Genomic DNA, 15099 nt, shown 5'->3' on the forward strand with positions numbered 1-15099 from the left:
TGGTGGGATTTGCTTTTGTGGTATGTGAAAGTGCCTGGCCTCCCTTCTCCCTGTGTGGCCCGGCAGTGGCAGCATTAGTCCTGGCCCAAGGAAGGATACAGAACTTTGGAGGCTTGGCTCTCAGAATGGTGCTGGCTATGGGCCTGCTCCTGGGGAGGCTGGGGTCATTCTCAGGGGGAGTAGTGTAGGCAGGCAGCTATAGTGGGTGTGATTTGCTTGTATCTCAGTCCCACAGCAGGCTGCAGCAGCAGGGGGATCTGTCCCTGGGGTGTGTGAAGTCGTCCATTCTCTCCTTTGTCCTTGGCCTGGTGGTGGCAGCATCAGCAATAGTCCCAGGGCAAGTTACAGTCCTTTGGGGGCTTGGTTCTCAGTATGGCACCAAGCTGCAGCTACTCAGAGGTTGGAAGCCTGTGGGACTCAGCGTGAGTTCCCTCTATGGAGCAATGCTTCTGTGTGATCCCTAGGCAGCTCCCTATGTTAGTCTTAAGGCCCACGTGGGTCGAGGGGTTCTTCTGTTGCTAGGATTGTAGAAGTCCTTGGCTGGAATGTGGAGCCCTGGGGATCTCTCACTTATGCTTTCCCCACATCTGGAAGCTTCTCCCAGCTCCCAGTCATTCCTGGCCAAGCAGGCTGCCTTGTTTCCCTGTGCTTTGCTTTTGGTGCTTCCTGTCGCTCCTTGGTTGCATCTGTGTTCTCTCTTAGACCATCTATTGGAAGTATGAATATGTACTTGTTATTTTGGTCCCTCTCCATGGAGGAGCATATACTAGTTGCATTTAGTCATCCACTTTGATCAGCTCTCCACCCAGGTCAATTATTTTAGCATGCACTATTTGCTAGCATCATTAAAAAAATGATCTGAGTTTTCTAATTTCCTAATTTTAAAAAGCAAGTGACAGTACGGAGGTCAAAACTGCACAGCAAAACCCTGTCTCTGGGTTTGAGATTCAGGGGGCACACAGCGGAGTCTGGTTATCTTCTCTGATGTCACCTGTGTGAGGTCTCATTGGGGTGGAGAGGGGGACATGATTTCAGTGAAAACTGATTTCATGACACTACAGTGGATCACAAGGAGACATTCGGGACATCAGTCTGGAGACCATAAGGTGCCCTGGCACTTCTCTTCCAAATGATACAACTGATTATACTTCTGTTTCCATCACCTTCTGTGCTATTTTAAAATTTTGATCTTACAAGTCATGAACAATACAGCCATGTGTGTTATTTCAGGTTTCTTCTGAATTTTGAACTGATGAAGAAAGTAAACCTTTGACTAATCTTAAATGCAATGAAAGTTAGGCTGTCTTAAGAATAACCTAGATACATGCATAAATAGGTAGTGTATACTTTTTTCTGGTCATAAAACTAGGGCCATATTCTTTTTGCACTGTACTTTTTAATTTTTCTACCTAACCATGTATAGTAGACATATTTCTAGGTCAGCGCATGCAAATAAGTCACTTTTAAAAGGGTTGCATTGTGAGCTTCCTGTGAATCTGCTATGACTGATTGGACCAAACCCTGCGGAGCAGTCATCAGGCAGTTTCCAGATTTTTGCCGTGGCAGCCCGTGCTAGAGTGCACATTACCAGATGTGTGTGTTTGCTCTCTGAAGGAGCTGCTGGATCAAAGAGCACTTGTGTTTTTCAGTCGTGATGCTGCACAAATCTACACTGCCACGCATGGTTTCCCAAGTGCCAGAGTTCATTTGCTTCCACAGCTAGCACTTTTCTTTGATCTTGTTTCACTTTTTATTCTTTTTTTTTTTTTTTTTTTGAGACAGAGTCTTGCTCTGTTGGCCAGGCTAGAGTGCAGTGGCACGATCTCAGCTCACTGCAACCTCCACCTCCCGCCCGGGCTCAAGCAATTCTCCTGCCTCAGCCACCAGAGTAGCTGGGATTACAGGTGCCTGCCACCATGCCTGGCTAATTTTTGTATTTTTAGTAGAGACGGGATTTCACCATGTTGGCCAGGCTGGTCTCGAACTCCTGACCTCAGGTAATCCACCCACCTCGGCCTCTCAAAGTGCTAGGATTACAGGCATGAGCCACCACGCCCGGCCCACTTTTTATTCTTTTCCATTTCACTTTGCTTTGTTTTCATACAGAAATCCTCCACTATCCTGTCTTTTCAGTAATTTTGTCTCTTTTTGCTGCTTCCAACATGGCTTTTATTTCCCTAGTGGCTTTTTTCTTCATTGATTGTCCAAAGACAATCTTTGGTTTACTTTTTAGTTTAGTTTACTTTTTAATGGTATGCTGTTTAATATCTACAGCAATTTTAGAATTGGCCTCATGTTCTTTGACTCTTTGACACTTCTCCTCGCAAGGGTGGTTCTATCTATCCCATTTGAAGCTGGTGGCCTTGGCTGCTCTGACCAATAGGATCAGGTGGAAGTGACCCTGAGGCAGTTTCTGGGCCTGGCTTTATAGGCCTGGCAGCCCCCACTTCCTGCCTCTTGGGTAACTGCTCTCAGCCTGCAGCTGCCATGCTGTGAGGAAGCCCAAGGGCCCCAAGGAGAGGCCATGTGCAGGTGAGCTGGCTGACAGCCCCGCAGAGGTCTCCAGCATGGGCTGAGTCTAACCAGCTGCTCAGTGGCTGAGTAGTGTGAGTGAGCAGAGTGGAAACGGTCCTCCTGTCCCTCGGGCCACTGTACAATCCCCTGTGTGAGCAGACGCACTGAACCCTGCCTACCCGGCCCTGCCCGCACAGCAGGATGGCAAGGAAACCAACACCTGGTGGTGTTTTTGGCACTAAGTTTGGGGTGATTTGTTATACAGCAGTGGATAAGGTGCCCAGCATTCATGTTTCATTTTCTCTATCTCCTCTGTGTCCTTGTTTCAGACAGGCTGTCTTCTTTTCTCTAATGATCATGATGAGGTACATCCAGCATTACAACAGGCTTCTTTCTCCAGCATGTCCCGTGCTGGTCATCCTAGGCTGCTGTCTTCCTTTCTCCGTTTCCCTGCTGTTTCTATCCAGGCCCATGCTGATGCCCTTCTCACAGTGGTTCACCTCTGAAGGGGCTTCCTTCTGGGAAGCTACTGTATGAAGAATGGGGTGAGGAGGGCCAGCCTGACCCCTGCTGTACTCTCGCCTGGTCTTTGTGCTCAAGATGGTGGAGTCTGCCTGCCTGCCTGGGAGCTTGGCTCTTGTGGCTCACCCTTCATGCAGTCCCTTTGCTGGCTGAGGTCCACCATTCCGCATCACCTAGCGGTCCATGGACTGCCTCTTAGGGAAAGGTGAGTGGGTGGGTACTGTCACTCAGGGTGGGGTCTCTGACCACTGCAGGGCATGAAACACAGGATCCTATCTGCCACCCACTAGGTAGATTTTCAAGGTCTGCCATCTATTTCTGAGCATGTGGACTTCACCAGAGACTAGCAGGGTTGTTAACCTGCCTTCGGCACCCTCTTTGACTCAGTGGGATTGGTGCCATCACATTTTCCAGTTGGTTAACATAGACCCTAGGTATACACCACAGATGAGTTAATATGAAGATAGAGCTTTCTTATCTTTTCTTCTTTTAGTTGTTATTGGTTCATTTGAGGGTTCAGAGAGGGGTCAAGTCATATTAGCAAGGGGATTGGTCACTGTGAAATTATTTTTTAGAAAGTCCAAACCTGCACCCAGAACTAGTTTCTACTTTATGTTTTGCTGCAAGTCCACCCTTAATTCTTGATAATCTCTGCCTCACCAAACCAAGGGGCATTTTTCTTTTAGCTTCAGTAACTTAACTATCTAGATCTCTTCTTTCCAGCACTGCATTTATTTTTTGACACTTCAACTCCTCTGGATACCAGTTAAGCCAATAGAACAATTTTTACATATGTAGTTGACATACACAGATGACGAGTTTATTTGACAAATCTTCACTTCCTAAATTTTACATGTATAGGTAGGTGTTCATTAGAAAGTTATTTTGGAATAGCTCCAAGCTGCAATATTGGAGCTCCAAGCTGCTGTGCTGGAGCTCCAAGCTCCAATAGCTCCATGCTGTGGAACAGTGTTCCACCACATGTTATGAAATGTCCTATCAGAAAAGGATGCCATGGATGAACCTGTTTTGAGAAATGCAGTGCAGTAAACCCTCTACTGAGATTTGTAATGTTGAATAGTATGAAAAGGGCTTCGGGGAAATCCTGCAAGAATCAAGCTGTCCAATCCAAACTTTTCAAATTAACTTAATGAAGGAATCCCATTCTTCTTTTTTCAAAACGAATCATCACTTAATACCTCGATTCCTGATCATTACATGAAACATAATTTAGAATATACTACTTTGAGTAAATCTCAAGGTGTGATATATTATTTTTATTTTTTAAACAGTAAAATCAAAGATTATAAGAACATTTCTTACATAGTTAAGTAGCAAAATTGCTTTTTGAAACCATACCAATAATAAAATAAAGAAAACGTACATTTATCTTGTATTTTTTACCACCTGCTGCTCTGAATATTAGCTAAATTGTACTTACCTTGTAGTAGTTTTCATCAGCACGCAGTGCTTTGGAAAGTCCAAAATCACTGATCTTGGCGTAATGTTGAGTAACTAGCAACACATTTCTTGCAGCCAGATCTCTGTGCACAAAATTGCTCTCCTCCAAATATTTCATGCCCATGGAAACCTGATGAACCAGTTCTATGATGTTCTTATCCTTGACATGTCTGAAAGTCATAATGATCTCATCAGCTATAACAGACAGTGACCCATTTCACAACAAACAACCATGCTCCTCATGCAGGCAGTGGGTGAATCTACTCCTTCCCTCTTCTTAAACAACAAAACTCACGAGTGGTGACAAATAACTTTGTTAGCATATAGCTCTTCAGGACTTAATGCCATATTCTCCTGGTGTTCAATGGGATTGAGTTTCCTGGCATGCTTGGAATTGCAAGAAAAGCAGTATAACAGAGTAGTCAGGCCTGGCTCACAGACAGCCAGGCACCACCTCAAATCCTTGTTCCAGTATCACACAAGTCACAGAACTAACCCTGAGTCTCAGTTTCTCACCTACAAAGTAAGGGTAAGAACACCTCCCTTCCATGGAGACTAAAGAGACAATCTAAGTACAAACGTAGCATAGCAAATGAGGCAAGCTCCTTGGTGGCCATCATTCTGTCTTACTCCAAGTGAGTTTCCTCATCTCAACAACAGCTTTAGATGAGAAGAACACGATTACTCCCTTGATGGATGTAATCAATTAGCAGCGATTGGTATTTTCAGAAGTCATTACTCATGAGAACATAAGGTCAGCCAAACAGATAAGACCTAACTGTCACCTCTTAGAAAAGCACTTATTTTAAATGTTTCTTTCAAAAGAAAGTGTTCTTCCCATTGAGAAAGGAGATTCCATGTCAAGATATTCTGAGGCTGAGTCTAGCATTAGGCCAAGACTGAATGAGTACAGGAAGAAAAGAAAGACAAAACTGTCAAATGAGTTCTTCTCTGAACAACTAGAACTAACAGAGCTGAACCCAAAGACTGTCTCCCTCTGTCCCTCTGTCAAGGTCCCTGAGTATGGACCAATAAGGGAAGGCACAGGAGGGTGCGAAGGCTTCCCAAGGAAATCAGGCTGCTCGGCCCATCCAGAGGTGGGCCCTGTCCCTTAGGGGATAGCTTCCAGTTGTGTGGGGGCACCTGACAATACCTGTTCTGCTGCAAATACTTATTGAGGGGACCAAGTTCTGCCATCTCCATAACCAGCATCCAGGACTCGGCCTCGCATATCCCGATCATGCGCACGATGTACGGGTTGTCCAGCTGCTGCATGACATTTGCTTCTGCTAATAACTCATTTTTAAGAGCGGGGTCATTGGCCTCGTTTTTCAGTATTTTCACAGCCACGGTTTTCACAACTCTGCAAGAGAAATCATAACACACAAGAAACTTTCCAAAATGCCTCACTTCTGGATAATCTTATCCTGTGAAGCATAATCCCCCTGTGGAAGCAGTCCCATGGAAATACCTGCCACAGAGTGGCAGTGTGTCTTCAGAAGCCTGTAATGATGGCTGGCCTTCCAACCTATATTCCCTTATTTTATAGACAATGAGAGTAATACTCCATTACTAAAAAAGAATGGTGGGGGCTGGGCATGGTGGCTCATGCTGATAATCCCAACACTTTGGGAAGTTGAAAGGGGAGGATTGCTTGAGGCCAGAAGTTCAAGGTCAGCCTGGGCAACATAGTGAGACCCCATCTCTAAAAAAAATCACCCAGGCATGACAGTGCAAGCCTGTATTCCCAGCTGCTTGGGAGGCTGAGGTGGGAGAATCACTTGGACTCAGGAATTCAAGGCTGCTGTGAGCTTCTTGCCACTTCACTCCAGCCTGGGTAACACAGTGAAACCCTGTTTCTAAAAAATAAAATAAAATAAAAAGAATGGTGAAGAACAGTACTGAAGAATGTCCCAACCAAGCAAAAACCCTAAACTGTAAAATATTTAAATAACTTGTAAATAAACTTCACCAACGATGACATGCACGAATTCCTGTAACATCTTGGGATTCACCATCTCAGATTACGTGTAATGAATGTGAATATAAAATGCCTTTCATAAACATTGAAAGTGAATTTCTAGGTGCAGAATTTAAAAGCATACATTTCAATGTAATACATTGAAAAGGTAAACAACTCTCCTGAGAGAGGCTGAAGAAGACCTAGTAAATGGAGAGATGGGCTGTGTTTATAGACTGAAAGACTCAGTATTGTAAAGACATCATTTTGCCCCCAATTGACCGAGGGAGCCTCTCCTCTCCCCAAACTCTCTAGTTGAAATTATGTCCACAGTCATGTCTATGTTAATTCACAAATTTAAGCACAGAATAAAGATCACAACCTTTCATAATCTGAAAAAGCTTATGATTAATACAGAAACATTTTTACTCATTGTACAAAGTGACTGTGATATACAAACATATATTTTAAAATAAGTATCACAACCAATTTTGATTGTGTGTGTATATATGTGGGCATGTATATACTTGTGAATGTATACATATGTGTGTATGTTTGTGTGTGTATACATACATGTATGTGTATCTAATTTACTCACACACACACATGCACAAAAACAAATCGAAGGGACAGGTTGGAAAGCAAGCATTTCTTTTTTCTTTCTTTTCTTTTTTTTGAGACAGAGTTTCACTCTTGTTGCCCAGGCTGGAGTGCAATGGTGTGATCTTGGCTCACTGCAACCTCTTCCTCCCAGGTTCAAGTGATTCTCCTGCCTCAGCCTCCTCAGTAGTTGGGACTACAGGTGTGTGCCACCATACCCAGCTAATTTTTTGTATTTTTAGTGGAGATGAGGTTTTACCATGTTGGCCAGGCTGGTCTTGAACTCCAGACCTCAGGTGATGCACCTACCTTGGCCTCCCAAAGTGCTGGGATTATAGGCGTGAGCCACGGCACCCGGCCGGAAAGCATGCATGTCTGTGTATATTTTTGTCTCTATTTTTAACCCTTGAATCATATAAATTACCTACTCACGAAATTCTTACAAAAATCCCTTACATTTGAAATACCATGAAGCTACTAAATCTAACCACATTCATATTAGTATCATACCAATTCAAACAGAGGGTGTATTTCAAAGGACTTTAGAAACCAGTAGTTTTACTTGTACATTCTATGTTGGCTACCTTCTAAAGACCAAAAGAAATACAAAGATATTTTCGAAATTTAGCAATTTTAACTGTTGTATAATATGTATTGTTATTTGAAATCATAGGATAAATCCAATAAATAATTATACTAATCATATTTGGAATCAATAATTTTCATGTAAGAAAAATGAGACATAACTATGAAATTAAAGAAAATAAATGTAAAAACTGTATTGTTATAATGGAATGATTTTATTTTAATTAAATAATATGTGTGTGTACAAATAAAGATCTAAAAATATATACAATAAGATTAAGTTAACAGTAGTAATGTTTAGTTAACAGTAGTAGTGTTGGGATGGTATTGTACAAATATGATGTTCTTCTTTTCTTTTCTTTTTTTTGTTTTATTTTTTGAAACAGGGCCTTGCTTTGTTACCCAGGCTAGAGTGCAGTGGTGCAATCATGGCTCACTGCAGCCTTGACTTCTTGGCCTCTTGAGCAGCTGGAACTATAGGTGTGCACTACTATGCCTGGCTAATTTTTTATGTTTTTTTTTTTTTTTTTTTTTTGTAGAGACAGGGTCTTGCTATGTTGCCCAGGCTGTCTCAAGCTCCAGGCCTCAAACAATCCTCTTACCCCAGCCTCCCAAATTGCTAAGATTACAGGCATGAGCCACCATGCCAATTTGATATTTTTATTTTCTTATGTTTCTGCTTGTTTCTATTTCCTAATTTTCCATAAGGTGCATGTACTATTAGGTTGGTGCAAAAGTAATTGCAGTTTTTGCCATTAAAGGTAATGGACGCTTTCATTATAATAGTACCAGAAATTAACAAGAATGGTTGCATTAATAAAAAAAGGGTTTAGTCATGCCAGGTTACATTTTGTTATTCTCAGTCGTGTCTAGAACCTGAGCTCATGTGAGGGTGAGACTGGTGGAGCATAGCAACTTACTTTTTCATTTGGTAGTAGCCCTTTTTCACAGTTCCAAAATTACCAGAGCCCAGTTCTTTGTCTTCCAGCGTCAGCAGATTTCGGTCCAGATAAACCTCCTTGGGCCTGATCTCCTCGGGGTCTGCGTAGGGGCTCTCGTACACCTCTGTGTCCATGGGTAGGGCTTCTCTCTGGGGGCCTGCAATGCAGTCAAGAAACATACAACCTGGGGCTGGACCCCACACCAGGATTCATCCTTCCAAGAACATGATCTTCATGGGAGTATGAACTCAGAGTAGCATCAATGTTGCAAGGGATGAGAAATTCTGAAGAGCGGCAGGGACATTTCCAACGTCGCTGGATGAGGGAGGTGGGAAAGACCATTTCATTCAATAGCACCACCACTGCTCATGGGCATGTGGTGCCTGCTGCCTGCCATAGATGTGAGTGTTTCCATGGCTAGCTGTGGCTGTATTGCAATCACCGACGTGGTGTGGATTCGTGAACCAACTCTACAAACTTACAAGTGACCACGTGCTTTGGTCTGTGAATGTCCCTTGAATGAAAGCAAGTCTCACCTTTTTCTGCAGCCCAGGATGCAAGTTCTGGCTCATACGGATTGAACGACACAGTACTCTCTTGCCGGTTCCCTTGGGCAGGGGAGGGCTAAAGTACATAAAGGACAACAGGTCGTTTTTCTTCATCCACACAACTGTTAAGTTGATCTGCATAATTATTTTTATTTTCCAATAATCACAGTTTAACTTTTGCAGGAAAGACAAAGGAAAGAATTACGAAAAACAGGAAAGAAAATAAGGCTGATCTCATTCTTCGGGCAATTATTTGGATCTTGCAAGGGCTAAAGCAAGCTTGTGCTGCTACAACTCAAGGGACCCTGTGAGGTGTTCAGAGGGTGTGGTGAGAGTCAACTCTACTGGCCTGGATAGAGCTGCTTCCCCACTCACCCCTTCGCACATCCTATTCCCACCTACCAAAGATCGCTGATGATTTGCATGTTCGCCTTGGAAGCATTTTCCTTCTTTAACTCGTGCTCTTCAATTTCATATTACATGGACATTATTTAAAGAGGAAAATTAGTACTCATCAGCTGCTCCTACCTGCTTCCCAACTCCAATGCACGTATGTTTTCCAAGTCTCCACCCAAGTCTTTATCTTCGATGGAGATGCAGCAGCATTGGGGTGGATGGCAGAGGGTGGCACTGGTCAGTGACTACAGGTCCCAAGGGAAGGCCAGTTGCTGCCACCTAGGCCAGCAATGCTCCAGCTGCCATGGCTAATGCTGGAAATCAGTACCCTTGTGAGACGGGGGCTCCTCTTTGTGCAGGTGAAGGAAGGCAATTCTTCCTAATGCCCACAGCAGGTAATAGAGGCATAGCTGAGACAAAGTTATGCAGCCTGTTAACAGCAACCTTCCCTATTATTTATTTGATCCACATCAGTTTATATCATGAAACAACTGGGGGGAAAATCTACTCACTATCCTAAGGACTTTGCCTTTTGAAAATCTCTATCTTGAGTTTTCCTGACCCACCCTTTCTTCCAAATTAAAACAAGATTCTTGCTACTAAATTTAATTCACAGAAGAACCATGATTCAGATGCTTTTTTTTTTTCAGCGTGAGTTGAGTCACAATTCTATGTATCGATTGACCTTTTCAGTGCCCAAACACTGTCCACGAAGAAATGAGATCTGCCAGAAGTTGGAGAAAGTTAAAGAAACAGAGACATTAAGCTTAACGTGACAGTCACTTATCTTATGACACACATTAAATCCTCATGTGCCTTATTCATATTACAAGGCGAGAAACCAAAAGCAGAATAATGAGGTCACAATGCACCACTACCACCACTCAGCCATTGTTTCCAAACACCCGGACTTTCTTCTTTCACACGGTCTGCTGAGCACTTCAGAGGCAAACATTGCTCACCACGGCCCAAGCCCGTTGACAAGGCTAAATGACATCTGGTCTTATCCGTAAAAATGATGTCAATGGGATCCGTTTTGTCACAGAGTATCTCAGCACTTTTACTGAACTGAATAACAGAAGTAACTATGATACATCAAGAATAAAAATAGAATATAAGTTCAAGGAGGGGGAGACATTTATTCACTGCACTCGGAACTGTACCACATCCACAAGGACGCTCAATAAAAATGTGTTGAACAAACACATGAATGAATGGATGGGTGAATGAATGAAAATCACTTCTAAAAACTAGGAGATGTGAAGTATAAACTAACATGCTTTAAAAATTAGCTCTCTCTCAAGCCTTTATGCTAATGAAGAGAAATAAGAATGAATAATTCCAAATGACAATCTATTTCTTTTAAACATTTACATATGATTACAGGACTGTGCTGTGGTTTCACTTCTGATTTATAATATAATTATCCTGCCTCTGGAAAACTGTCCTGACAGAAATTGGGTGATTCCCTAGGCTTTCCATCCTCCTCTTTTGCCCAGTTCTCTCCCGCAACCAATTCTAGGCTGAAAATAGTTTGTTGTTTTTTTTTTTTTAAAGTCTCTTTCAAGGTTAATATTTACTGTCATTTCAACTCCTTTGATTTTCCCTGCAGGCAGGCACATTCTGAGATTCAAAGACAAAATTTGAACAGACATGTAATTAAAGGATGTCCTCAGACTAGCCATCACTGGTGAGGGAGGGACCATCACCCCTTCTTGACATAAGACCTCCTGTCCCTCCCACTGAGGACATTATCTTGGGGTTGCAGCCTCTCTACCCTCACAGAATGTTCTCCAGACCAGGAGGACTTCCAAATGGCTTGTTCCAATTAAACCAGAACGCAATTCCCTGACATATGAATCCTGCAAGGAAGAATTTTAGAACAGAGACGGGGTTGTCAAAATATGCTGAAAGGGATACTAGGGTGTCAGGAATGAGTAAGAATTAGTAGCGATGGACACAGAGAATCTAAATCCCTTGGCACAAATAATTTATACTCTCACCAGCAGTGTGTTGTTCACCCCTAGTCTATCTTGGCTTATGGATAGGGAAACAGATGGGAGATCTTCCTCGGAAATTAGAACTCCACGTTTATAGCCAAGAAAGCTTGGGGCTTCATTTCCATGCTGCCCAACACAGACCACTATGTGATTATGAGCCTTTTCAGCCAAGCCACAAAGAACCCTCATGTCTTTCAATAACCCCACATCAACTCTTTCCTACTCAGATCCCTGGGCTCCCTGCCCCTATCTCTTTCTGGTGACTAACAGGACTGGAGCAAAGAATGATGCCACAATTGGAAGAATGTGGAAGAAATGGGAGGTTTCCTATTGAGTCAGTTAAAAGAACAGTAGTTACTTTATGATAAAGATGAAGATGCAAAATCCATGCTTCATCTTTCCCAAAGCACTTGGTGAATATGCCGCTTAGTAGAACAATAACCAAAACAACCTCTAAAAGAAAATGCTCAGTTAAAAAGAAAAATTTGAGGAGTTTGTAAAGAATGAGCACAGTGGCATAATGATAAATTGTAAAAATACTATTTTTAAAAAATGTAATGACATTTAATTTTAATAAAAAATATATTTCCGGTCTACATTAATATTAACCTTTTATTCTTTATGTTTGCATTTGAGAGAGCCATTCTGTCCCAATCAATAAGTGTCATCTGTTCTGCACAGTGAGCAACAAGGTGTAAATGAAATGTTGACCATTTCATTTTCTTCATTTTTGCCAATACTCAGAACAGGCTCAAACCTGCAGTCCACCGCTAGATGGCATTAGCCACCTTAGCTTTCTACCTTCCAAAGGAACAACTGGTGACTTTTCTTTAAATTTTATAAATTCAGGTAAGGACATCACTCTGCAATAATAAGTCCAGTTATGAATTATTATCCCTGATTTCCTATTGGTAAGGTTTAACTGCGAATAGAAAATGTATTTGACAAGTATTCTTTGAGTGCCTATGTTTAAAAGCTGGTGATCCAAAAGTGAACAAAAGAGGGAAAATTATTGGTCTATGGAAGTGATAGGCCCATTCAGAGTTTCCTGATTCTAGAGTATTGCCAAGTGTCCTAACATCCATTTACTAGATCTTAATTTTTACTCCCAGATTCTTGGGCCATTTTCAAATTAGGCAACAGCAGTAATGCAGATGACAATACAGTCATTAGTCATCACAATAATAGTGACAAGAGAGCCAGTTGGCTTTAGAAATATTGGCTGCAATAAACTAGGTTTGGTTTCCTTTTTTTGGTGGAATTACCCTTGTTCAGTAGACCCCCACAGGCAAAGGCAGACTGTTGGCCGGGGAATAGGCTACTATTAGCTTTGCTCTGAGATCCATGAAAATAACACTTGACCTCTGCAATTACTCTTCTCTTACAGTGAAGATCTAAAATCTGTTCCTTTATAGTTATATGAAAACACATTTTCTCAAGGGTCTGGTCTACTAAGGCATTACCAAGCAAAAGGGTATGACTTGAGGATGTTTCTTTCTTTTTTCTCTTCCCACTGAGCCCTGTACTTAAATGTAAGTTTTAAAATATTATAATCACCAATGTATGTGTTGGAATAAAACATGAAAAAATGGGTTTTAATTGGAAATTCTGGGACACATTTCAGTTTAATCCTCTTAGGGGATGTGCCTTTGAAATGCAAAGCTGAAAAGTTCCCTGGAAGTCTTTTTAGGGATGTTGCTGTTTAATTTCCACCTATTTTCCATAAAAGAAGGATAAGGTTCTGTGCTTAAAGCAGCAGAGAAAGAAATTCCAGGACTAATACTGGGAGGAGTTTAATTCATTTAAAGACTACTAGTTGTTTCTTAAGTTAATTTTGTTTATATTTTATAAGTATGTTACTAATTTCTTTTCTTTTCTTTTCTTTTTTTGTTTATGAGACAGTCTTGCTCTGTCTCCCAGGCTGGAGGGCAGTGGCACGATCTCTGCAATCTCCGCCTCCCAGGTTTAAGTGATTTTCCTGCTTCAGCCTCCTGAGTAGCTGGGATTATAGATGTGTGCCACCACGCCTGGCTAATTTTTGTATTTTTAATAGAGACAAGTTTTCACCATATTGGCCAGGCTAGTCTCGAACTCCTGACCTCAAGTGATCCACCCGCCTCGGCCTCCCAAAGTGCTGGGATTATAGGCATGAGCCACTGCGCTTGGCAGTATACTACTAATTTCTAAAGACAAGTTTAAAATGCGTCAGCATGTTAGTAATTTTATGAAAAATTTGAATTATCTGATTCATAATCATCTTCAAATCAAAACATACTTTAACTATCTAGATGTTACAGGTAATTCAAGTTCTAACATGTATTTTTTGTGCCTGAATTATTAAAACAACTATTTACGCTGAGCAAATTAACAAGTTCAAGAAAATTATTTATCTCTTAGCTAACATGATGGAACATTTGACATAATTCTCACAATTCGTTTCTCATGACTGATTACATAATGGAAAGTTCCCCATTTGTTTTTGAAAATATACATATTAGCTCTAAAATATTTCTGATAAGCAATTAAAATATTTTTAATCTATAGTTTAAACTATACAAACTTGATCTTTTAAAAATTATCTGTTGATATTTTTGGCTTTATATATGTGTCATCATTAGTAATACTTATTCCCAGTTTCTTATTTCTATAAAAAATTCAATGTATACTTTAAAGTTCTTCTAAACTTAAATAGAAAGCAAACTTTTGTTTTTTTGCCAGAAAGGTATTTTCACAATATTAATCAGATTAATTACTCTCTACTATTTAGTTTTCTGTTTTAAAAAAATTGATTAAAATTTTTTAACAGGTTCAAATTTAAAAAGATACAACAGAGTTTACAATGAAAAGTGGGATTTCTTAACATTCCCATCTGTTACTCCAGGGGCAACCAGCATTGCCAGCATTTTCTGTATTTTTCTAGGATACTGTATACGATATCAACACATTCTCTATATATGTATGTGTATGTGTGTGTGTGTGCATGACATTGTCTTTTACAGTTAAAATTATATTTTGAAAACAATTCTAGATCTCAGCTGCCTCCCACAGTAGCAATTTTACTGTAACCAATTTCATTTGTTTTCCACTGATAGGCATTTAAATTATTATCAGACTTTGTCAATTATACAATTTTGGAAAAAACACCTTCCCATGTACATGATTTCGCACAAATGCAAGAATATCTGTATGTACTTAGAAATAAAATTGCAGAGCCTTTCTTACAGACTGCATCATTTCAGACTTCCCCAAGGAAGAGTGAAAGTGCTTATCTACCATGCCTTTATTACAGTGTTATCAAGCTTTTAAAATTTGGATCATAGGTGGACACAGTTAAGCACCATAGTTTTAACTTGCATTTCTCTTCTCATGAAGTTAAACAACATTTCATATGTTCAAGAACTATTTATATTTGCTTTACTATAAACTACTACTGATATTCCCTACCAATTATCCTAGTAGACAGTTAATATTTTTCTTATTTTTAGAATCTCTTTGTACATTAAAGCTATTAATCTGTGTGTCAGCATTAGTGCTACTTACTCCCAGTTTCTCATTTCTCTTTTGATGATGTT

At 40.8% G+C, this 15099-nt stretch overlaps 1 protein-coding gene across 5 annotated transcripts in view; it reads right to left on the bottom strand.

Annotated features, from left to right (window-relative positions):
* Positions 1-15099, bottom strand: part of SYK (spleen associated tyrosine kinase) — a 96860-nt gene that overhangs the window by 16120 nt on the left and 65641 nt on the right. For all 5 annotated transcript variants that reach the window (XM_054501454.2, XM_054501453.2, XM_054501450.2 and 2 more), the window contains 4 exons: positions 9120-9207; positions 8563-8740; positions 5651-5860; positions 4478-4667 (listed from right to left, as the gene is read on the bottom strand). In XM_054501454.2, coding sequence (XP_054357429.1) covers positions 4478-4667; positions 5651-5860; positions 8563-8740; positions 9120-9207 — 666 coding nt within the window. The remainder of the gene's footprint in view (positions 1-4477; positions 4668-5650; positions 5861-8562; positions 8741-9119; positions 9208-15099) is intronic.

The sequence above is a fragment of the Pongo pygmaeus genome, chromosome 13 (assembly GCF_028885625.2).
Source record: "Pongo pygmaeus isolate AG05252 chromosome 13, NHGRI_mPonPyg2-v2.0_pri, whole genome shotgun sequence".
NCBI lineage: Eukaryota > Metazoa > Chordata > Mammalia > Primates > Hominidae > Pongo > Pongo pygmaeus.